The sequence below is a fragment of the Vigna unguiculata genome, chromosome 7, assembly GCF_037176805.1.
Source record: "Vigna unguiculata cultivar grain cowpea cultivar isolate G323 ecotype 2 chromosome 7, ASM3717680v1, whole genome shotgun sequence".
In the NCBI taxonomy this organism is placed as follows: Eukaryota; Viridiplantae; Streptophyta; class Magnoliopsida; order Fabales; family Fabaceae; genus Vigna; species Vigna unguiculata.
The window spans coordinates 25,755,838-25,781,325 of NC_140798.1; the positions used below are offsets into that span (position 1 = coordinate 25,755,838).

Below are 25,488 nucleotides of genomic sequence, written 5' to 3' on the forward strand. Positions count from 1 at the left end.
GTATGATAGGCGTATGACTAAAGCGTACTTCGCTCAATACATGTTATTCTGAAAATTGAGTCTAGATAATGTTAAGGTCTTAAGAAATTGCTTGATCCTGATTGAATGTATTAGAAAGTATGACTAAATTGTTAAAACTTGATTTAATTATGACCTTTATAATAGAAGTATATGATAGAACTTTATAAAAACAAATAAGCGTACCATTGTGTTTGTATGTTTGTTCGTGGTTGCCCACCTACTATGATTGTATGTTATACGTGAGTAGATAATGGTGAAATATGAGAGATATGTAGCATGAGACTTCTTAGAAGATTTTAAGGTGTAGTATCATAATAGCTTCATAAGTATATATGGTTGTATTGTTATATTCGTCCTAATACTCGAAGGAGTTTTAGTGAGTGCAAAATTTTCTTTAATTTTTACATGGAGGATTGTAAATACAAGATATGTTTTATATGATGGTTTATCCTTAATACCTAATTTGAAATGCTTTAAATTAGTTGTGTGGTCTTGCTAATTTGGAGTGTAATTTTTATAATTTTGTAATTTTATAGTTTTATCATTTTATAATTTTTATAATTTTACTATTTCTTAATTTTATATTTTATAATTTTATAGTTTTATTATTTTATTAATTTTATATTTGTAATTAATTTTAAAAATATTTTCTTCCCTAAGGGATGTTCTGGTCATCGTAATTACTTATAATAATGATGTGAATACACATTTCACCATGAAGAACATCATTGTCTTTACCCTTGAGAATCACCCTACCAGTATATAAATAAGATAAAAACAATCAACAAAGAAATATAGCGTGGAAAATCCAACACTAAAAAAAAATCACAACCGTTGTCTAATGACAATCAGAGAATAACACTATATGAAATTTTTACGACATATAGACAACTCTCCCATGCCTTTTGACCCTAAGTACACCCACACTCTCCAAAACAAGAATTTAACTCAAACCTCATAACACTCTACTACAAAAGTATAAGAAAAGTCAAATACAAGATTAAAGTCCATTATATAGTTATTATCACTCACTCTGATAGTCTTCTCCTCAAGCTAGGTTTGGCTAAAGCTTGAAATGGTGACTATGGTGGATGGTGGATGCGCGGGAGCTTGGTGTTGAGAGAAAATGGCTTTCGATTTTGATGATTTAATGGTGGGATGAAGGTTGTTTGTGGTGATCTAAGAGAGATTAGGCCAACTCTAGAGAAAGGGGTTCTAAAGTGACCTCTTGGAATGCTCTAGCAAGTGACTAAGAGAAGAAGTATGACTCAAATTTCAAGTTGGAAGCATAACATTAACATTCTTAAAGTGAGAAATAAATGAGGGAGACACTTATATTTATAAAGTAAGGTGTCTCCAAAATGGTCCAAACCTTAAAAATGCTAACATGCACCAAAACCTTAAAAATGTTATCTTAGTGAAGGAGAGCTTGACATATGGCACTCCACACTTTCACAAAAATGAACCACTCATGAGTTGCCATGTATAAAGTTACTTTATGAAAAGCCTCTCCAATAGGACAATGACACATGGCCACAATGACACATGGCCACTACCTATGTCAAAGAACTCTCTATTAAAGGCTTTGCCATGTGGCATGTGTGGGACGTCTTCCACTTTAAACTAGGGTTAACTTAATTAAACATCAAAGAATTGCTTAAGCTAATTGCATATGATGCTCTATACTTAAGCAAGATTGTTTTTAAAACCCTACACTACTTGACCCTTAATACAAGACCTTCAAAGGAAAACCTACACCACATGATTCTTAATACAAGGTCTAAAAATGCTCCATGATGGCCCAAGTGAAAAGGAGTTTAGCTTCACCTTGACTAGATGTTGCTAACTCTTCTTGAATTTGCTTGGCAGTGCTTCTTGTGATTGGGCCCTTGGCTAAGGGTGTGCCATTACACTCCCTTGTTTATCCTAGCTGATGTGGGACTTTCCAAAATGTATTATTTCCATCAACCGAACACTCTCCACTTTGATTAAAATAAACACATGTTCATTGTCTATACAAGCAATCATACTCCACCATAAATAATATACTCACATGGAATTAAACTATCCCAAGACTTTCCTTTCACGGTGCACCTGCATCAACGTTAACCAATGCCCGTGTATAATCACTACATACTCTACATCCGGTGGCAGACCTTAATGGTGGCATAGGGGGACCTTAATAAAAATATTTTATTAATTTTACATTTTATATTTTTAATTAATTTTAAAAATAATTTCTTCCCTCCGGGATATTCTAGTCATCATAATTACTCATAATAATAATAATGAGAAAACCTATTTCATCATGAAGAACATCATTGTCTTTATCCTTGAGAATTACCCTACTAATAGAGAAATAAGATAAAAATAATCAACACAAAAATATAATGTGGAAACTCCAAAACTGAAAAAAAAAATCACGACTGTTGTCTAATGTCGATTAGAGAATAAAACTATGTGAAAATGTTTATGACACATAGACAACTCTCCCATTCATTTTGACCCTAAGTACACCCACACTCTCCAAAACAAAAATTTAACCCAAACCTCATAACGCTCTACTACAAGAGTATAAAAAAAGTCAAATACAAGCTTAAAGTTCATTATATAGTTATTATTACTCACTCACTTGCTTATCCTAGGTAGGGATGTCAAAAAAATCCGTACCCGTGGGTATCCGCGGATAAAACCTGCAACGGGTAGAAAACAGATATTAAAAAGGATACCCGCTACCCGTGGGTACGGGTATTTTTGATACCCACATGTTAACGGCGTGTGTACGGGTATCATGGTATCTGTACCCATGGATACTCGTACCCGCTAAACTTACACCCCTTAACATTCTTCTCTTTCCTTTCGTTGAAATTTGGCATATACATCAAACCTTATATAGACAATGACGTTTATGGTATGCTTGTTGCCAAATGATGGAATCAATATAAGAATACTTGGCACGTGGCAATTGAGGTTTATTATTTGTTTATTTTTTTTTATTTTTTAGAATCAATCGGAGAAAGTGGATTTTTTGATCAAAGCACTAATGTAAGAATTTCTATTGTGTTGAACGTCATTTTATATTTACTTTTACAATTATTTGGACTTCTATCAACTTAAGTTTATTTGAACCTTATTTAAAATTTATGATAGTGATGTATTTTATTTTATTTTATTTGAATTTATGATTAAATATTTGTTTTTTCAATAATTTTGCAAACACCCGCGAGTACCCGTGGATACCCGCAGATATGAAAAAAATAGGCGGGTACCCGCATAACGGATACTCGACGGATATGGGTACGGGTACAGGGCATATATTTATCCAGCGGGTAGGGTATGGGGGAGTTACTACCCGTACCCTACCCGCCCCGTTGACATCCCTAATCCTAGGTGATGTGGAACTTTCCAAAATGTATTATTTTTGTAACATCCTAGCTAGATATTACTTAAATAAAATAAATAAATAAAGAAATTGAAATTCAATCGTCAAACTTTATTATTCCCAAACGCAGGAAAATTTGAAATAATAGCCAGTGCGCCAAAATTTAAATAAAACTAAATTATAACGTTATTACAAATTTCCAATTTTGATGAGACAAATTAAAACACAGTAAAAATCCCTAGCTCATAGTATCCCAAGTTAGCCCTCTGTCCACATCTACGCATCAACAACGTCACCTGTAACATCATCTGCTCCTGTGTAACGAATCACACGATCATCGCCAATCACAAACATAAAAGGTGAGCTTATACAATTCAACATATAAATTAAGAAAATTAACAACACACCCAACTGTTTAATTCTAGTTAGTTCTTTGCCAAGAACTTAACCCCCAAGGCCTTTCAACCTTCAAACCACACAAATAGTTAGCCTTAGACTTAGGATTTATGATGCTCATACGAACCTACACGCTCATGATCTTGCCTTTACAAACCTCCCCTCTCGTAGTCCTACTCTACGGACCTACCCTCCCGTAGTCCAACACACGTGATCCACTAGTTATATACCTCCCTGCACGCAACATCTCTCAAGTGTGAGCCGAAGCATAGGAACCTACCTTGCCTGTATCCTTCCACGAGAGTATCCGGATATGAACCTCCATGCTCATATCATCACGTGTTCACCACTATCTATGAACCTACCCGCTTATGACACAACATCTCCTGATCCAAGTTTGCATGAAATACATCCAAACAACACACACAAACCACTAATCTCGCTTAGGCTAGAAGCCTTAGCTTGAGCGACCAGGCCTGTCTTACTTAAGCTAAGCTTTCTCGCCTAAGCGAGCGTGTAGTGGCTCACTGTGAAGTCTTGCTTAGGCAAGCTCTTCTCTCCTGGGCGAGATTGCCCTTCGTCTAAAACTAAAACACTCGCCTAGGTGGCGAGTTAAACAACAACACAAGGTCACTCACGAGTTCTCACTTAAGAGAGAACCTCTCACACACCTTGATTTCTCGCTTTGGCGAGAAGCACTCGCCTGAGCGAGATAGCATGTCCGCCTGAGCAAGTGGCTCGACACATAAGCAATGCCAAACCAACAACAGGTAGTATAGAAAACCCCATCATACTCATATAAACGCGTAGGGAATTACTCATACAACATTAAAACAATTAAACCTCTAAATTATCCCATATAGAGCACGAAAATTCATGGCACGAAAATTTATGGCCAAACACGTTCATACATGCATTTCAGACTACACAAAAATTCATAATCAAATAGACATGTAATTCCTTGGCTTAAGAAAAATTGAAGGGTGATAGTTCTTCTTGACCCAATTTGGCTCCCCTCAGCTCTCACAATTATGTCGAGTCGTCCGGCAGAAAAGACTTTATGAATGGAGTAAAAGAAATTGGGATCGTCGATCTCTTCCTTAAAGATTGGGATGAGTCGATGTCGGTCGATGGTGTGAAAACACTTCCTGATGTCAAATTCCAAAAGTCGGGACCATTCCCCCGTAATGGAATGCGTTTCCCAACCCGTCTTGGGTACCGGATGGGCTATTGTTGGGCGGCATAAGGTGCTTGGGATGACATGGATTAGTGGATCCCTTTTTTTGTATGCTTTACAATTTGTCTTCGTTTGCTAAGTAGTTATATTAGGTTCATTTCCTTCTCGATTCAATCTTTCATTTCGTTTGATTTTAGGTATAAAGCCTCTGTCATGGTAGTCAAATCTCTCTTTTTGAACAGAGCTTTAAGCCTTTAGCACATCAATAGATATTGCAGTAAAATCATCTAATTTGAGCCCACTTCCATACTGATTGGAATAGCCAAAAATGCACCTTTCCCCACTATCACTTTCTAGAATTCTTTCTAATACATGCTCCGAGAGGGTTAGCCCCGGCTATCAAGATGAGCTAAATGGTCACACCGCTAAAAGGGAATTTTAAAGATCTCGGGATTGCTTCAATGGCAGAAGCCAGAAGAGTGAATTCAGCGATTGCCTTTTGACATGGTAATTGGAATCTTCCCTCAACCAAGGAGGGATGGGTAGGCTCAACTCGATATGGCTAGAAAACCCTTACCTTAGGGCCACTTCTCATTATACCTTTCCCCTCAACTCTCACAATTATGTTTCCCTTCAAAGGCCATTATGGGTTGTTTTTCCCACAAAGCCTCCCTTGGAGGTCCACTGTCTTTAGGTTTTCCCACCCTTTCACATTCAGATCACAATTATTTTAGGAAAAATAAAGAAGTTAATTTTGTTCTCGACAAGATTTGAACACATGACCAAGTAATCACAAAGCAAGTGCACAACCAATTCAACCAATCATGTTTCATGATAATTCCTAAAATTTTAGGATTACATTATCAATACCCACATTCAATCATAACCTTAAAATCAAAACACAAAATAAAATATCATACAATTTGGCACACATAGGACTCGAACCCAAGTCCTCTCAACACAACCAAGTACTCTCAACCACTTGAGCTAGTACTTTTCCATGTCACAACAATTAACATTAAATGCCATAAAGGCTTATATACCCGCATTTATTAAATAATTATTTAATTTCCTAGTGTCTTACAATTTTCTATAACCTTACACTTTCTACTCTAATTAAAATAAACACATTTTCATTGTTTATACCAACAATCATACTCCACGATAAAGAATATAGTCACTTAGAATTAAACCATCCCAACAATTTCCTTTCACTACATACCTTCATCAAAGGTAACCATTGCCCATGTATAATCTGTTAGCACAAGCAACCTTGGTGCAAACATTTGATAAAGCAAAGTGCATGAGATCACATGTAGTTGATGAAGATTGATGAAGATCCATTTGATGATCATGTTTCTATTGTGTTAAATTTGGAAATAAAGTGAAGATTATGAAGTTCACATGTTGTACTATATTCGTAGGCTATATGACATATGTTAGATATCTTTATAGTCTTAGTGTGTCCTTTTCAATATGTTAAAATGGTTTTTAACAAGTTAAAAGATTTGTTGTATATAGTTTCTGGTATGAATGTATTCAATCAGTTGAATTATTTTTCAATCAACTGATTTCATTTAAGTAAAGTGAAATCAACAGATTGTACGGATAAATCAACCTATTTAATTCACTTAAGACCAAACTATATAAGTTGTCTTTTAGAGAGTTAAGGTACGATTTTAAGTTTTTGAGCACGAAAAAAAATTATTCATCTCTGGAAAACTCTTTATCTCTAAATCACATAGCTACAAGTGGTAGATTGAAGATCTTGGTTCATCTTGGAGCCATTTTGGCTTGGTTGGAGCTTGAAGAACTCAAGTTTGGTTGGCATGGGATAACCACGATCCAATTTTGTAGTTCTTGAGCCTCTGATTGTGTTCCTAGAGTGATTCCAGGCCTGAAAGTGTGTTTCTTACAATTGTGTGGTTGAGATTTTTGTGCGAGTAAAAAATCTTGGTGTTTCTATTGTTCAAAAGTGTTGTAAGACCTGAGAAATTTATATAAATAATAATTAATAAATTACAAATAATGGTGGGTTGGAAGTACTCCTAAGAGAATTTCTTGGCAAGTCATAAACAAGGAGCAATGGTAGCTCAAATGGTTGGACATGTTGGGTGATGTTGAGTGGACTTAGGTTCAAATCTTGTGTGTGTGCCATTGGTGTGATGTTTGAATTGTGTTTTATTTTACCAATATATTGCGAATGCAAAAGCATGATTTAACTTTGTATGAATCATGTGATATCTTGTTGGTTGTGCATGCTTGTTGTGTTGGAAGGATATGGGGTTTCAAACCTTGGCTAGCGAGGGATGGAATGGGGGGCAATTATGGTGTAGTAAAAGCACAAATTGAATGGCCACTAACTTTGATTTTTTAATTAAATTCGTTTCATTCTAATTTATTTATTTATTTATTTTGAGTTGGAAAATGGGGGAGAAGGAGGTTGAGTGAGAAGACCTATTTTGGTGAGTGTGGCAACAATAGATATATATATAGAGAGAGAGAGAGAGAGTAGTGAAATTGTATCTTAAGAAGAAAAGGGAGCACTAAAAAGGAGTTTTTGAGTGGAAATAAGGATTGAAGGCTTGGGGACGAGAAATAGGTCATTAGGATTACAATTGGAGTAAGTAAATCAGGTAAGGGGAGCTATCCTTATGTGTTTTCCTTTCAATTAATCTGTTTGGATGATACCATGATGTGGGTGCTTGACTTTTATTCCATTTTATGCTGTTTTTTTGCAAATTTTGGGTTTCTGCCCAGAAACCGCCTAACAACTATGAAGGCCTGCCAGGCGGCACAACCTATTTTGTACATGTTTTTTTTTAGGTTTAGTGATGACTCGCCTAGCGACAAGGAAGGACCGCCAGACGGCGCTAACTGGAACAGTGCGTTCTAGTTTGATTTTGGGTGTTTTGTGATGTGTTTGGATGTACTGCGAATTATGGAATCTTGGTTTAATTGGCTGATAGGGATAACTTTTATGATAATTTGGTGAATTGGGGGTGTATGTATATAATGGTTTAATATGGGTTTGGGTAATGAATGTCAATTGTGATCCATAGAAGTCGAATTTGGTCCTTTTGATGATTTTATGAATTAATAGAATGTGTATACATGCGAGATGGATGATTGATTGTGAGTCATATGATGGAGTTGCGTTCTAGAAGGTTTAGGGTTCCATGCAGGTAAGGGAATTTCTGAAATTTCCAGAATTCTAGTGTGTCACCCGATGGTTTGAGTGTGCCGCTAGGCGATGGATGTTGGTAGTATTGGATTTGACTAACTATGTGAGAAAAATGAAATTGGGGTCGTTGGGGGACGTTCTGGCTTGAAAATGGGCAGGATTGTATGATGTATGTGAGTTCACATGAGTGTGTTGATGCATGAGTTAAAGTCATGGTTTTATATGAAATTATGGTGGCTTGAGTTGTGGAAATAAAGGAATGGATGGGTATTGTTGGTGATACTAGATTGCTTATCTGTTTAAAATATAGGAGCTGGCTGTTTGGAAACATTCCATTCACATATATGATCTACTAACTTAAGTCAAATAATTGGTAAGGTGCTTCTAGGTTGGTGTTGGTTGTCATTAGGTTATATAAATCTTTAAATGGGGGGTGTGGTGAATTGGGATGCAAGAATAACATTATTGTTGTGAAGGTGATTGTATTGTTAGCCTCAAGTTCACATGCTATATGTATATATGCTTGATTACTTTCAAGTGATGTCAATTCTCCTAGATTAAATGCATGAGTTCTTATTTTGATTGATGTGTAGGAATTGTGGTGATGTAATTTGCGGATTGTTTAACTGTGATAACATGTAAGTGACACTCTGAATGTGTAGATATGATTGCTTGTTGTGATAGAATCAATTATGTAGTTCCTAAACCAGTAGGATTCATTTTACTGGTGTGGCGTCTGGCGACGAATATGTTTCTGCCAGGCGATAAGCCATAAATAGAGGGATCACTGGGTGCGTGGCACCTAGCAGTAGGGGACATCGCCAGGCGGTCTGGAGCACGTCTTCGCTTGGCGACGCTTAGGCAGCGTCAAGCGATATTGTAGGGGCAGGGGTCCGTTACCGATGGTTTTACATGGATGAGCTTAATGGTCTAGTCAGGGATATACTGGATTAGTTATGAGCGGGAAGGTTCGTAATGAGGATTGGAAATGCGTGATTGATGTGGGCAGGGAGATCTGTATCAATTGTACTCTTGTATGGGGATACGAACGAGAATGTTCATATGTTCTATGCTCACACTTGAGGCTACTATGAGTGGGAAAGTTCATAGCAAGTATTCACACATGTTGAACTACGAGCGGGCAGGTTCGTAGAGTGGGACTACAGGCGGGGAGGTTCGTAGAGTTGGACCACGAGCGGGTAGGTTCGTGGAAGCATGATAATCCCTAAGGACCAAAGTTGTGAATGGATCTTTCTAATATAGGTTATGAGATTGAGTTGGAACGTTATAAAGGAGTCAATGAACTAAAATTGGTTAACATAGATTAGGTGAGGATTGATTCTCATTATCTATTATAATATTATTTTTCTTTCTCAGCTCACCCTTTCTGTTTGTGTTTGGCGATGATCGTGTGACTTGTCTTACGAGAGTAGATGTGAATCCAGGTGAGGACGTTGATGCATAGAGACGGAGCGGGGCAGATTGTGGGGGACTTACTTTATGTTTTATTTACAAACATTTTGTAATAAGATTTTACGATGCTTTTCTCTATTATGGACTTGTAATAAGGATGAATCAATGTATTTGAACTTCAACGATATAAATTTAAAAGTTTCCTGCGATTGGGAACTTTATCTATTATTTTAAATCCAAAGAAATTATATGATATTTGCTTTATCAAGTAATATCCACCTAGGGTGTTACAAGTGTAATCTTGGTTTGAGTTTTATAAGACTTTTGATAATAATGGAAACCAGACTCAGGTTGTCTTGGTAAACTAGATGTAGCTCTATGATTGAGTGTCCCAGTATTTTAGTCGATTGTTTTCAAAATTTAATCCATTGATTCATAGTGTATGAACAAATTAACCTAGTGTTTTTATTTTTAATCAGTTGAAAGTGTATTATCCTGCAGCTTTTTCATTCTGATTCTATGATCTAATTGATTCATAGAAAATGGGTTTTAAGCTTTCGAAAAAAAAATTATATAGCCAACTCAACCCCCTTTATTGACTTAAACTACCATTTCATTACTAACCTAATCACCACACAATTTATATCCAATGGCGGACCTTAATGGTGGCATAGGGGGACCTTGCACCGCCCTCTATAAGACCCGAGAAAATTAATTAAATAAATAAGTTATTAAATAATAAATAAGGGTAGTGGGAGCCTTTATGGAAATTAATGTTAGCTTGTATGATGTGGAAAAGTACTAGCTCAAGTGGTTTAGAGTACTTAGTCCTTATGAAAGGACTTGGGTTAAAGTCCTATGTATGCCAATTGTGTGTTATTTTAATTGTTTATTATTTTAATAATAATATGATGGATCATGATGAGTGATAATATAATCCTAGATTGATGGGAATTATCATGAAACATAAATTGGTTGAATGGTTGTGTATTGACTTGACATTGACATGGTTGTGTATTCGAACCTTAGTAAACATAAATAAAGCTTTCTTTTTACTAAAGTATTTTTGGCATGAATGAGAAAGGTAAGAAACCCTAGCCGTCAAAAGGGGCAGCCAAGAGGGTTGGAAAACTACCATGGAACAACCATTGGATGACAATTAAAAATAATTATAATGTCATTTTCGTTTTTGTAGTAATTAGGAGTAATTAAGTGAGTTAAGGGGAGAGAGAGGAGAGACACTAGAGAGAAAAGAGAAGAGCAGTTTGTGTACCTTTGAGCAGGAATTTTTGGAGAGCCAAGAATAGAGAAAAAAGCTTATTGACGTGTGGAAAAGGAGAAGGAGTCAAGAAGTGGATTGTTGTTATCACCAAGGTTACAAGTTTTGCAATTGGAAGCACGAAATTCAGGTTAGGGGAGCTGGACTCTATTAATTTAAATTTGTATTGATATAATTGTATGGTGTATGTGTAATTGGTACCTATGCTCTATATAATTCGTATAGAATTTGGGTTTCTAGAAATTTTCCAGAAAACGCCTGGCGGGCCTTCAAGGTTGTTAGGCGACTCATAAGGTTTGCACTAGGTTTCTGGATTTTTCCCAAAAATCGTCTGGCAGAAAAAACAGGCCGCTAGGCGACATAATCAGACTAACCCAATTTTCTGAGTTTATGTATGAACCGCATAACGGCGAGGAACACCCGCAAGGCGACACGAGAGGTATTGGCACAATTTTGATGTTTTGAGGTTTCTAGACTATTCTGATCGGGACAAAAAGGAGTTGGGTCAGAAAAATGAATATTGGATGTTAATGATTAATGAATTACTATGTGAATGGGATAAATTGGAACAAAATTGATTATGAATAAACCTTAGGGTTTGGAAAATTGGGGATTTCGAGTTTAGGGATTATTCATGCGCAAATTACATTGGGAATTCTATTTGTTCGTATTTAAATGGATATTAAGTAGTGTTGGATGTATGTTTGCTTTTTGAATTGTGGAAATGGGCAGAGGAAATGTCTTCTGGGATTTTGGGACTTTCGCAGGAGTAGGGAAATTCTAGGTTTTTCCTAAAAATCTATGTATCGCTTGGCGGCACCTTGTTTGTCGCTAGACACCAGCACAGTGCAAATTGACACTGTGTGGCTGTGAGGTGCAGTGTAGGCTTGAGACTCTGTTGGGTCAATTTTCTGTATGAGTGTGGGCTAAGGAATTGTGAACAGAGGATGAGTGGGAAGAAGAATACATAGATAAAAGGGGGGTAAATGATGTTAAGTTGGATTGGGATTGGGAGATTTGTGGTCTGAATATAGTGTATATCAGTTCACCATACCAAGTGTATACATAAGATTAACTACAGGTTGTGATTTAGGAATTTGGATATTCTCCTTTGAGTATTTAACTTAAGTATATCATGAAATTATGTTGCTAAGGAAGATGTGAGATGTGGGACTGCATGAGGGTTGGCTGAAAGGGGTTAGTATAGTTATTGATTGATATAAGACTTGAGATTAGATTGTACTATGGGTTATTGGTTGCTGGAATCAGAGTCTCGATGTTTATGCTTAACTTGTAATTGGGTTGAAGGTGAACATAATTCCATAGAGAGGAGTGAGACGAATGCATTATTAATGCATAAGCATAGAAGAAAAATGGATTAGGAGTGCACTATTTGGTAATTTAGAGTAAAGTTGCAAGGAATCTAAAGTGTGGAAATTAATCCTGAAAGGTCTGAAACCAATATCTTACGAGTATTGGTGTAGCGCCTGGCGGTAGTGCTGGACCGCTAGGCGATAACTACAATTATAATGGCACTAGTAGAGTGTGGCACTTGGCGATGGAATTCGTTCCACCAAGTGATAATGTTAGGATCAAAGGCGCTTGGCGCCTGGCGGTTCGCGATGTTTGCCAAGCAGTATGGAACTGGATTTCGCCTGGCGGCTTTGGAGCAGAGCCAAGTGATAATGCCAGGGTAGAATACTTGTTTGCTTTGGATGTGTGTGGTCTACAATGCTTTGGTGATACCTTAAAGATCGACTTGCTGGAGTGTTTCTTGAGTTGTGGCTTAGAATGGTATCCCTTGAGTTGTGGCTCGGGATATGGGGTAAACATGTGGGATTCCTTGAGTTGTGACTCAGAATGACATCTCTTGAGTTGTGGCTCGGGATGACAGATGTACACGAGGAATCTTAAGTTGTGGCTCGGATTAGCGAGTGTTGCTAGTGTGAGTGTGCGAGTTGTGGGTCATACAGATAGGTCCAGAAAGATTGCACTCCTCGGTATTTAGCTAACGAGTTTGGTAGTCTTGGGACGTTATGAGCTATGCTTCGTATTGGTAACTCCACCTGGCGTTACAGAGTGTGGTCCGTAGTAGGTTTCCTGCACGTGTTCTACAAGTTGTGGCAGTAAGGGCATCTTGAGGTAACCACCCAAAGACGTAGAACATGGATAACATCGTGGTGGCCATGTGGTATGAAATCAAAGGATAAATTTCCTTTGATGTGTGTTTGCATATATTTGAATGATATTGTATATATATATATATATATATATATATATATATATATATATATATATATATATATATATATATATATGTGTGTGTGTGTGTGTGTGTGTGTGTGTGTATTTATATGTGATGAATGATTGTCTTGTTTCTTTTTAAGATTATTGAATATGGTGTGAGTTGATTAAGAAAACTAAGTGAAATCCCCACTAGACATTAAGATAGCAAGCTATCTAGATGTGAAGGTTCCTTTCACAAAGCTCAAGAGAAGAAGATGATGGATTGATTCAAAACAAAAAGGAAATGGAAGGCACATAAACCATAGAAAACCAAGAAGAATTAAAGGAAGAAGAAAACATAAAATGGAAAGGAAAGAAATGGTAAAAATGTGAGAAACACGCCACTACAAGGCTAGGCTAGAAGGCATGACAACCTTGAAGATGAGTGAATGTGTGCCGCCACTTGCTATGCAAGATAAGGTTTAAAAGTAATCACTCCCAAGGGAGGAAACTCTCACAAATGGTTGAGACACAAGAGTGTTTTTACTTCAAAATGTTCAACCCTTTTACATGTCTAGGAGCACCCCTTATATAGAAGAGTTTAGGGGCTTCTAAGCAAATAAAAGACACCTAAGGATGTCTCTACAAAAACCTAACCCTAGCTTCTAGAAACTAGGTCAAATAAGGTTACAAAAATGAGAGACAAAAGAGCTAACTATGGTGTGTGCAAGGTTAATTTCGTTCTAGCACAAAAGGAGACAAATAATGTGTCTCATATGTCTCTAAAAAGTGGCCAAAGTGTGCAAAAAAGAAAGGAGACCAAAGGTACATAGGTACACTTATTTTATGTCTTTTACTTTTTTACTTTATGCTTTATATCTTTAATTTACTCTCTTCTCCACATCATTAATGCTCCACAATCACCATGCGCCACCTAACATTGCTTTCTTACTCTTAATTAACTTACAAAACAAATAAACATAAATTAGCATGTTGGCTTAAATCAAATCAATTATAATCAACAAGACTTTTGAACCCGCATTTTCAAAATGGATAAAATCAAATGCGGAACGAACCTAAAGAGTTGAGTTCAACTAAATTTGATTTTAAACATATTTCACTCCCCGAATCTTCTCTCATTCAATATTTACATTTTATTTCGTGGACAAGATTGTCTACAAAAGAAGACATGTAAAATAAAGTTCTACAAAGCAAAACATATATATATATATATATATATATATATATATATATATATATAAATATCTAGCTAAAAGAGTGAGCTTCGTACCCTAAATAATATATTCTAATTTATATTATTATAATATTATAAGTATAGATTTTGATTTTGTGACTTATTTATCATTCGAATATCTGTTCAATAATTCCCAGTTTCAACTCTACCTTTTATTACCACTCACCAAGCAAAATTTAACCACTTAAAAAGAAGAAATAGCAAGGGATGTAATAAATAAAAGTATAATTGTAGAAAATTTCGAGAATTAATACTTACTCCACATGTAAATAACAAGAGAAATGTTTATAAATAATTAAAAATTAGTATAAATGACGGGAAAAGTAAGAAAGACAAGCCTTGCACAGGCATGATCACAAACTAATAGTAATATAAATGATATAGTTGAAAATGATCACAAACAAGAAGTAATATTGGTTGGGGTGTAGAAAAGTGAGATTCCATTGCATAAGGTTTCTGTTATCTATCTAAACAATCTATCCTCTGTTTTGTTTGTTATTGAATCTGCAGTTTGTTAGAGTGCAGTGAGTGTAGTTAGTTGGGTGAATGCCTCTCTCAGTACCTTACAAAACCCTCACTCTCCCAGTCCTCCATGGACCTTCCTCATTCCCCTCCATTTTCAAACCTCCATGCTTCACCCTTCACCTTCTCAATCGCGCATTCGCCTGCAAAAGCCTCGAAATCGCCTCGCCCAGCCTCTCCCTCCATTCCAACGTTCCACCAAATTCCAAACACGTCGACGTCGCCACTCTCAGCAATCTCTGCGTGGACATCGTCCTCAATGTCCCGCAGCTCCCCCCTCCCTCGCCGGTTCAACGCAAGGCCTTCGTGGACCGTTTGGCTCAGTCTCCCCCTGACAAGGTTCTCTCTCTTTCTCTTCCGTTTCATAATTTAGGGTTTGGGTTAAACCAAAGTTCGGTGATGTCATGGTTTGTTAATTGTGATTTAAAACCAATCTGTGTGGTGTGAAATATCCTCCCCCAATCAGTTTAGTTCTATGAAGGGAACTGTGCAAGTTTTTGTTGTTACGTTAGATGCTCTTCTTTTCTGCTACTGTTGTTTGTTCGCATTTCCCACTTACTCATGCGGTTACCAATTTGTCATCATAATCTGAGAACATCGCTCTTTGGCTTGTGCCTGAAAGTGCTTATTTAGACTTGTCTTGTGGCGTAGTACTTGTGTAAGGGATTAATTAAGCGTGTTTTATGGGTTCGATTCACATTTTCCACATTTTCCATAGAACACTTATAGCATAAGAAACTTATTTCATTTGTTTTTCTTATTTTCTTATCCTGTAAATATTTTAAGATAAATTTGTAGAAACGTTCTAGTGTTCTGGGGAATTTTTAGGTTAACTTTCTAGTAGTTTGTAACTTATTTCAAGAACTTGTGAAAACATTTGCATCTTATATGAAAACAATTTAGCTCTTATTTTCTATTCAATTATAGAAACAACTTATACATCAGTACTTACATGATAAATACTTATTCAATAAACATTTAATTAAGTTACGGATCCTTAATAATGGAAATTTAAGTTTTCATTCCTGCAATTTCCCTCCCTTCTCGTGCTGTTTATTTTTTGTTTATTTTCTGCAAATTATTGTATTGCCTTATTTCATCCTATGGCTTTTGGTGTAGAAATATTGGGAAGCAGGTGGGAACAGCAATATGGCTATAGCAGCTGCAAGGTTAGGACTTAACTGCATTTCTATCGGTCATGTGGGTAATGAAATCTATGGGAAGTTTCTGTCAGACGTGCTTCATGATGAGGGCATTGGTTTGGTTGGGATACTTTCTAATGACAATAGTGACAATATCGTCGACAGCTCTAGTAGTGACAGTGGCTCTTATGATACTCTTCTATGTTGGGTTCTTGTTGATCCTCTGCAAAGACATGGATTTTGCAGGTAAAAAGTGATCTTTCCTCTAATTTGTATTGTTGTTATCGTGTTGGATATTATTTGTTTTCATATTCTTTGTTTACAATGACCTAAGCTATTATGGTTTCTCTATTAGTCGGGCTGATTTTAGCAAGGAGCCTGCATTTCATTGGATGAGTAAATTGTCCAGTGAAGTTAAAATAGCTATTGAAAATTCGAAGGTCTTGTTCTGTAATGGCTATGGCTTTGACGAGCTCTCTCCTGGTGCGATACTCTCAGCAATGGAATATGCTGTTGAAGTTGGCACATCAATCTTCTTTGATCCTGGGCCACGAGGAAAGGAACTCTCCACTGGGAGCCCTGATGAACAAAGAGCTCTTAACCAGTTATTGAGAATGAGTGACGTTCTTCTTCTGACTTCTGACGAGGTTTCTTTTAAATCTCTCCTAATATTGCATTTATCCTTGATAGTTATCATGATCGCCTATAGTTGTTTGCTTCAACGTTAAGCTGTACTATTTCTAATATGATGTCATATAGTTACTCTTTTCTTTGCTTTATAATCTATAAAAACTCGCCTTCTTTGTGTGTGTATTTCATTGTTCTATATATCACTGTTTTGCACTTTGCATTTAGATGCAGCAAGTACTCCATGTTTATCTGTCCCCATCCCTCAATTTCTTGTTTTCAAATTAAGGATTTTGTAATCATATTTTGTTTTTTAGCACCTTCAGAACCTTATGCAGTGTTTCCACCATTCTCAAATATGGATATATGTTGTCCAACCTTTTTTGTATGCTGTATATATTTCTGCTTGCATATTTATGGACGCTTTCACCTTACCAAATAGCGTTTTGTCCAAGAAACTGTATCTATCGGGAATCTTTAGAAGTGTTGTGTAGTTTTGCAACTTTCAGTTTGCTTCACTTGTTCTTTCAACCTAGGCAAAAATCAAATGAAAAATTTGGAAGTACGAAGAGAAGCATAATATTTAATTGAAAGTAATCCTGAAAATTCATTTGGTTGTCTCAGTCGATTGTTCATATTTCAGACTCCTTTGGAACTTGTTTATCATCTGTATTTCTCAGGATAATTTGAGCCTAAATCATAATGATTAGCAGGTTTTTGCACAGTCCAAACCCATACCTACTGATCAATGATAACACATCTTTCCTGCTTGACCACCAGACCCCCACCATTCTGTGTTGCCAATCCCTTTTCCCCTACTTGTAAACCTTGGTTTTGGTAAGGCGCTTTCACATTATTATTTAATGGTTTTGTTTCACTTGAACAACATTTAGAATTCAATGTATTTGATATGTTAGGCATGATGTACAAGCTCAAACTGTATTTGCATTCTAACTTTTCCTATCTCTACAAATTTATTCTACATTATTGATGGATGAGTCAAGACTCAGCACCAATAGCTTTTGTCCAATCTAGTTGACAACTAAAACTTTAAGGCTAGCAAACATCACCTCATTGAGCCGGTTCAGTGAGGTTTACCTTGATAATTGTATGAAAGCCATTAAGAGTCTATCTTGGTTGAGACTTGGGTCTATCGTGTCAGTTGCTATTGGAGGCGCCTTGATGTCTTTGGTGTGAATGCACAATGTCTTTTGCGTGAGGGATATGTTGGAGATCCCATATCAACTAAAGATAGGATCAAATTATAATATACAAGTGGAGACAAACTTCAACTTATTGAGCTAGTTTAATAAAGTTGAGTTAGGTTTAAATTCCACTACCTTGATAAAACAATGAGAAAAGTATCGGTTCAGGTTGAGAAAAGTAAACCATGCCAGCTCTAACTACCTATTATTTAGTTTGCATTCATATTGCAACACTAACTCGCCAATGCCCTCAGTCACATGGGTAACTTGTTCTTACGGCTTTCACAACATTTGTTTCTCCTCCAATTTTTAACTTTAATTACTTGTGTAGTCCTTATAATATAATTGTAAAAACTTTACCTTTTCATTCCTATACTTAAAAACGCCCCATTTTAGTCTTACATTAATTTTTATTTTATTTTTTAATCCCTTTTAGTCCTTACACATCATTTTTAGTCTTTTTTGTGTGTAGGGACTAATGGAATAGTATAAAAGGTAAATATTTTGTTCTTGTAAGGACCAAATCAGTAAGTTTATATGTATATATATGACACTATACCTTCTTCCCAACTTAGTTCTCATCTATCAGTTCTGTTTTCTTATAAATCTGCCTCAAGAATCTTTGTCTACCATAGAAAGGCAATGCAGATGACAAATAGCTTGATTTTGCCATTAGTTGGCATCGAAGTTTTAATTTTTAAGCACGCCTGGAAGCTCAGCAAATTGTTAACAATCTATGTTTCCAAATTAACTTAGGTCCGTTATTTCAAAGTCTCATATTTTAGTAAATTTGAATTTGTGGTGCCCTATCCTGACTCCAAAAGGGCTTGTTTCTATCTTTGTTAATCTCACATTACCAAGTATTATGAAATTCATAGGCTTGAGTTGATAATTATGCCACAAATTTTAATTTACTTTTGTTGTTAGGCCATATGTTGTCAAACTTCCTGCCAAAGCAAAAGATTCTACGAGTTTACATTTTTGGCCTGGCAAAAGATATTGGTTGTCTTATTCCCGTTAAACAATAACGTGATGCTAATTAAAGTTTCTTTTCTTTTCTGCTATTGTTGTTCGGCAAACTACTTTCTAAATTTAGGTCATCGTTGATTTTATTGTTTTGCATGACAGGCTGAGTCATTAACTGGCATAGAAGATCCAATATTAGCAGGGCTGGAGTTTCTCAAAAGAGGGATCCGCACGAAATGGGTGATTGTAAAAATGGGTTCTAAGGGTTCAATTATAATAACGGCATCTAGTATAGCTTGTGCACCTGGATTCAAGGCATGAGCTTCTTGTTCTAATCTTCATTGCCTCTTAAATTCTTGCAATTTTGGAACATAATATTTATTTTCCACTTGATATACTTCCATATTCTGCTTAGCCGTGCTTGGTATTCAAGTTTCATGAGTATTATCAGCTTCAAGGTATATATCTCAGTTAAGGGCAAATTAATCAAATGGTTTAAAACTACGGCAATAACCACATTTTCTGAACATTGTTTGTGGTTTCTTCAACCGGAAGATCTTTTTTCCCTTAAAGAGTTAACATGCTTTTCTAACGTCCTAATATTGAAGGAATAGTAAGCTCAACTGTTTGTTGGTATGCTCAAAGTATATGTTTTTATTTCTTCTTTGATTGTTCAAAAGTGCTTGTCTCTTGCAAGAATATTTAAGAAACTTGTCTGACAACCTTTTATTTTTTTCCTTTGACAACCTTTACCATTTTGTTATAAACTAATTGTAATTCTGAACTGTTATCAGGTGAATGTTATTGATACTGTTGGTTGTGGAGACAGTTTTGTAGCTGCTATTGCCTATGGTTTTATACATAATATGCCACTGGTTAATACGTTGGCAATTGCAAATGCAGTGGGTGCTGCAACAGCCATGGGCTGTGGTGCTGGTAGGAATGTAGCAACACTAGAGAAGGTAGTAGACTTAATAAGATCATCAAACCTCAGCGAAGATGATGAATTTTGGTTTGACATACTTGAAAAGAATATGGTATCTCAGGAAATAACATATCTGTCTAATGTTATGAAAGGAAACAGAAACCATCTCAACCTTGTCTCATTTGACAAAGTTGTCTCTGAGCTCTTGCCCAGGCTTGAACTTCCACAAACAGTAGGGAATGTGTCTACTTGATAGATTGTCGAAAAATGGGTTGCAACCACTGCGATATCTATTCTTGTAAAAGAACTCTTCTGATTTTCGGGTTCTTAGCTTCTTTCTGTAAAAGTTAAAGCTTAAGCATTTATATAACAGTTTATCACTCAACAAGGTTACATAAATTGCCGTAGCTAAAATGCTTTGAGCAAATACATGAAAGGTAGCTAGCTTATCATCAAGCATTTTAACGGATTTTTGGCATTTCAGTCTCAACAGTATTCCTCTGATTTTGATTTCAAAGGGATTTTTACTCCACGAACCAGAACCAGAACCAGTGGGGCAGAGCTTTTATCCTGAGACCCCAATTTTTTTGCTTCATTTTTGTGTGAATGCTTTTCAAACACTGATATGTAATAGTCTCATTTTTACATAGTTGATTTTTGACACGAAAAGGTTGTTGGCATAACTCCAATATATTACTTTGCAATTCTTGTTTACTTTTCTCCCTTAGAATTTTTTTCCCGCTAAATTCAGTAGGTTCAAGTACGTGTAACGTTCGTTTATGACCAGCCAAAACAATGGTATTTTGCACGCCGTAGTGTGCTTTACCATAAATAGAAAACCAAACCATCGACTCCTCTCTGCATTGGTCTTTAATCATATTGATTTATATTAATTGCAAAATTCAGTTTAATAAAGAAAATGACATAAGAATGGTAATTAAGTATTTTAAACTAATAATTTTATTTATCTAGAATAAACGAATTTGTCTTTTTTCTCATTTCTACGGAAACCAAATGATTTTTTTATCGTTATATTTAAATAATATCTTGGTTCTTCATTAGTTTGTGAATTTTATATATAATTTTAACTAATATGTGTATTCTTTTATAACTTTTTTTTTCCAAATATTCTTGATGTTATATTTTGGTTCTCAAATTTTAAAAATGAATAGATATAGTTCGTTTAATTCAATTATGTTAATTTTTTTATGTATCAAACGTGTTTCATACTAGTGTTTGAATTGTTTACACCGTTTGATATGTTCTCACTTCAATTTCATTAAACTCGCCTCTAGTCGTGTTAAAGGCTAACAAAAACCAAATTTCCTCCTAATGTAGTATAGGAAGGAAGACTCGAGTAAAATATAAGGAAATGGTACTTATTAAATTCAGATTAAACCTTGCAAAAAATGAAATAAAAACAATTCAAATGGGGAAAATAAAATAAAAGCAAAAATGCAAGTGTATCTAAATCTAAACTAACCTAAATGCATGAAAATGAAATAACAGACGTTGTATTCTAATATGCATGAATGCAGTGCATGTGTGAAGTCTACGGGAATGATGATGGTCATGTTCAAATTTTTCATGATGAAATATGGATGCAGGATTAAATCACGAAACTAATCTAACCGTGACATCAAAAGTAGGATATTAATTTGCCCCCAAGCTGAATATAAAACCAATTGTAGCCACGTTTACACACAAAACTCTATGCCAGATTGAATTGATGTAAAATGTCCTTTAAGCAGTTTCAAAAATTTGAACACAACATTAACACATTAAATCAGATTCAGGTTCTGTTGCAATGCTCACGCCAAGAACAGAATTCGTATGCACAACATAAATTTTAATTCATTTCAGAACTTATAGGCATGGAATGTGGATACTAAGATGATCTACAATAGCCTAGGCTGATGATGAATGAATGAAAATCCAGACTATGACAGCATGATCAAGTCATAGATGCGCATGCAGAATGCATTTCAAAATGGCTCCAATATTACAACAAGAAATTTAAGTTATTCATAAAATGCAGATGCAGAGTGCTAAGGGAAATAAAATGCTGGAAATCCAGAATTTAAAATAACAAACACAAACTACCATTCAGGCTACCACAATGTTGGTTTACAGATGAACCCCTAACATGAATGCTAAGCAACCCATTTTTAGACAGATGCAGTACCATGATGCCTATGCACTATTTTAAATACATGCAGAATCACTAAGGTGAATGAAGTTAGAATGCTAATGAATGGATTCAAATAAGTTCATAATGCTAAACTAAAATTAGAAATCCAATGCATGAGTTGAGTTGAAACAAAGCTAGATTTTCAAATTGACTGGTTAAAAGAAAAAATGACATCAATTAAAACTCCAACGTGACAACATAAGTCTCGAACAGTGAAATCCGAATCTCCAAATAGCAGACAAAATTTAAATGTCATAGTATGCTCTATACTTACCGGATTCGGAATGGGATGCAGGACAAATGCACAAAGCGGAATTATGAATGAATTTATGCTATTCTACCATGCTGAATCAAGGAGAAATACCAATCAAACATTATGACATCCAGAATGCAAGGAAACTAAAAATTAGTTGAAGCTAACAAGTTCTAAAAAATAAAGATATATTCCTAAATTCTAAAACAGTAAATGCATAAATTAAAACAGATTTAAAACATCAACACTGCAGGATAAACATTAATTCAAAAATTGATTCAGTGATTGAACAAGGATTCTTCTGCACCCAAGAAGACATCTCAACAAGTTGTGTCCACTTTGGGGTCACATGGTTTCCAAAAAGAACCAAAACTGTGTGCAGATCATGAACCATGCTCAAAACATCATCATATCACACACTACTAGACCATAAACATCAAAAACAGTATCATAGAAACATAATTGAATCAAAAACCTGAAAGTTGTAAATGGACTTTAAAGGATTCAGAGCTTAAAGGTTGAAAATCATGAAATGAAATCAAAGCTTAAACAAGTAATATTTAGAAGCTGGAAATTAGATTTGAAACTGAATTACAAAGTGTATTTCATTATAAATAAGTAAAAACACAAGAGACAATGAGAGTTCTACAAATTAAAATGGTGCAAGGAATCTCCTTCAGAACAACTCCGACCACTTTGTGCTTGGTTGAACCAAGTAGAGCTACCTAATACATCGGAGGAGACCCAATATCGTCGGCTACTTTGTGCTCGTCGGACGTGAGAAACCCCCTTGCAAAATACTCTCTCTCTCTCTCTTTCTCTCTCCCTCTCTCTCTCCCTCCCTCTCTCTATCTATCTTTCTCTTTCTCTCTCTCTCTCCCTCTCTCTCTATATCTCTCTCTCTCATCTCGACCTCCCTCCCTCTCTCTCCCTCTCTCTCTCATCTCTCTCTCATCTCTCATCTCAAATCTCTCATCTCAAATCTCTCTCTAGAATCTCTCTCTCTCCCTCTCCTTCCCTCCCTCTCTCTATCTCTCTATCTCTCTCTCTCTCTCATCTCTCTCATCTCAAATCACTCTCTCTCCCTCTCCTTCCTTCCCTCTCTGTTGGGAATAGTCCAAGTGTGAGTCAAAAAGTCCCACATTGGATAGAAAAGACAAAGTTAAACACTATATAAGAATAAAGACCCATAACAACATTGCCTTAAGGTTTTGGTGTAAAAGTGGTGTCTAAGGTCTTATATGTGTAAGACTAATGTCATATAACCATATAGAACCACAATCTCTCAATGACCATAACTATGCCATGACCATGACCATAACCTATATGAAATATATATAACCTATCACTCTCTCTATCTCTCTCTCTCTCCCTCTCTCTTTCCCTCTCTCTGGAATCTCCCTCTCTGCCACTCTCTCTCTCTCTTCTTCTCCCTCTCTCGAATCTCTCTCTCTCTCCCTCCCTCTCTCTTTCTATCTCTCGAATCTCGAATTTCGAATTTCGAATCGTGAATTGACCTAACCCTTTTTCTTCTCACTCAAAATCTAAACCCGAGGCCACACATCCAATTGCCCTTGCTATGGCTAAATCTTCTCCTTCATTTGTCCATCATGCCACACCTAGCCTGATGAAGGATTATCTTGTTCCTTTTTAAGATTATTGAATATGGTGTGAGTTGATTAAGAAAGCTAAGTGAAATCCTCACTGGACATTAAGATAACAAGCTATTTAGATTTGAAGGTTCCTTTCACAAAGCTCAAGAGAAGAAGATGATGGATTGATTCAAAACAAAAAGGAAATGGAAAGCACATAAACCATAGAAAACCAAGAACAATTAAAGGAAGAAGAAAACATAAAATGGAAAGGAAAGAAATGGTAAAAATGTGAGAAGCACGCCACTACAAGGCTAGGCTAGAAGCCATGGCAACCTTGAAGATGAGTGGATGTGTGCCGCCACTTGCTATGCAAGATAAGGCTTAAAAGTATTCACTCCCAAAGGAGGAAACTCTCACAAATGGTTGAGACACAAGAGTGTTTTTACTTCAAAATGTTCAACCCTTTTACATGTCTAGGAGCACCCCTTATATAGAAGAGTTTAGGGGCCTCTAAGCAAATAAAAAATACCTAAGGATGTCTCTAAAAAAACCTAACCCTAGCTTCTAGAAACTAGGTCAAATAAGGTTACAAAAATGAGAGACAAAAGAGCTAACGATGGTGTGTGCAAGGCTAATTTCGTTCTAGCACAAAAGGAGACAAAGAATGTGTCTCATATGTCTCCAAAAAGTGGCCAAAGTGTGCTAAAATCAAAGGAGACCAAAGGTACATAGGTACACTTGTTTTATGCCATTTACTTTATGCTTTATGCCTTTGCTTTACTCTCTCCTCCACATCATATATGCTCCCCAATCACCATGCGCTACCTAGCATTGCTTTCTTACTCCTAATTAACCTACAAAGCAAATAAACATAGATTAGCATGTTGGCTTAAGTCAAGTCAACTATAGTCAAAAAGTCAAACCTAGTCAAAGGTCAACAAGTCAACTAAAGTTGATTCAACTAAGTCAACTTAGGGAATAAAAAATAACAAACACAAATGAAAAGGATGAAGGATTAGTGAATTTCCTTTCTAAACATGCTTAGTCTTTTTAAGCATGTGCCTCCATCCTTGGTTGGGATCAATCCTTCATAACAGCCTTATCCCACCAAGGTCGGTACTAGGTATTGGTTACTCCCAAAGCTGACACTCCCATAATACTCGTACTTGGTCCTACCTCATCAAGGTCGAGAAATGGGTATTGGTTACTTCAGAAGGTTATGCATATCGACTCTCGAACCAACACCCACTCAGGAAACCAACTATTGAAGATCGACAACCAGTAAGGTTTCCATGGTAATTTTACCATTATTGTTGGACCCAAAAAATAGATAAAAAGGTATTATTTTCTGAAATTCCTTGATATCACCGGTGCTAACTTAAGGATCAGAGCATCTTTTGCAGTCCCATTTTAACATTTACTGTAAGACCCATTTTATTTTCATTCCTTTTTTGCCTTAAGTTTTAAGGTTCTATCCTAAGCAAATGGGCCTAATGGCTGGCCTATAGGGTGCCAAGGCCCCTAAAGCAGCCAAGACTCTCATTCTGCTCTCACTTTGTCAAAAACAAGCCTTGACTCCTTTCCTTTCCAAAATAGAAGCTTTGTTAGGGTTTAGAGCTCCGTCATCTTCAAGCTAGCTCAAATCCATTTTCTACTCCATGTAAGTATTTTTACTAGCTCATACTGGTCCTCGTTAATCACTCTTCGTAATTCCAGTTAGGGTTTCATG

The 25,488-nt window shown here is 36.1% G+C and overlaps 1 protein-coding gene across 1 annotated transcript; it reads left to right on the forward strand.

Moving 5' to 3' along the window:
* The first annotated feature begins 14,728 nt into the window (after positions 1–14,728).
* LOC114192004 (pfkB-like carbohydrate kinase family protein) lies at positions 14,729–20,198 on the forward strand. The gene is made up of 5 exons (XM_028081506.2): positions 14,729–15,194; positions 15,975–16,243; positions 16,353–16,644; positions 18,958–19,110; positions 19,590–20,198. The coding sequence occupies exons 1-5, from the start codon at positions 14,880–14,882 to the stop codon at positions 19,971–19,973; spliced, it is 1,413 nt and encodes a 470-aa protein (XP_027937307.1). The 5' UTR covers positions 14,729–14,879; the 3' UTR covers positions 19,974–20,198.
* The last annotated feature ends 5,290 nt before the right edge of the window (positions 20,199–25,488 follow it).

Coding starts and splice junctions, on each gene's coding strand:
- LOC114192004 (XM_028081506.2), top strand. CDS start 14,880: ATGCCTCTCTCAGTACCTTACAAAACCCTCACTCTCCCAGTCCTCCAT. Junction 15,195..15,974: donor CTCAGTCTCCCCCTGACAAG/GTTCTCTCTCTT, acceptor CTTTTGGTGTAG/AAATATTGGGAAGCAGGTGG. Junction 16,244..16,352: donor CAAAGACATGGATTTTGCAG/GTAAAAAGTGAT, acceptor TTTCTCTATTAG/TCGGGCTGATTTTAGCAAGG.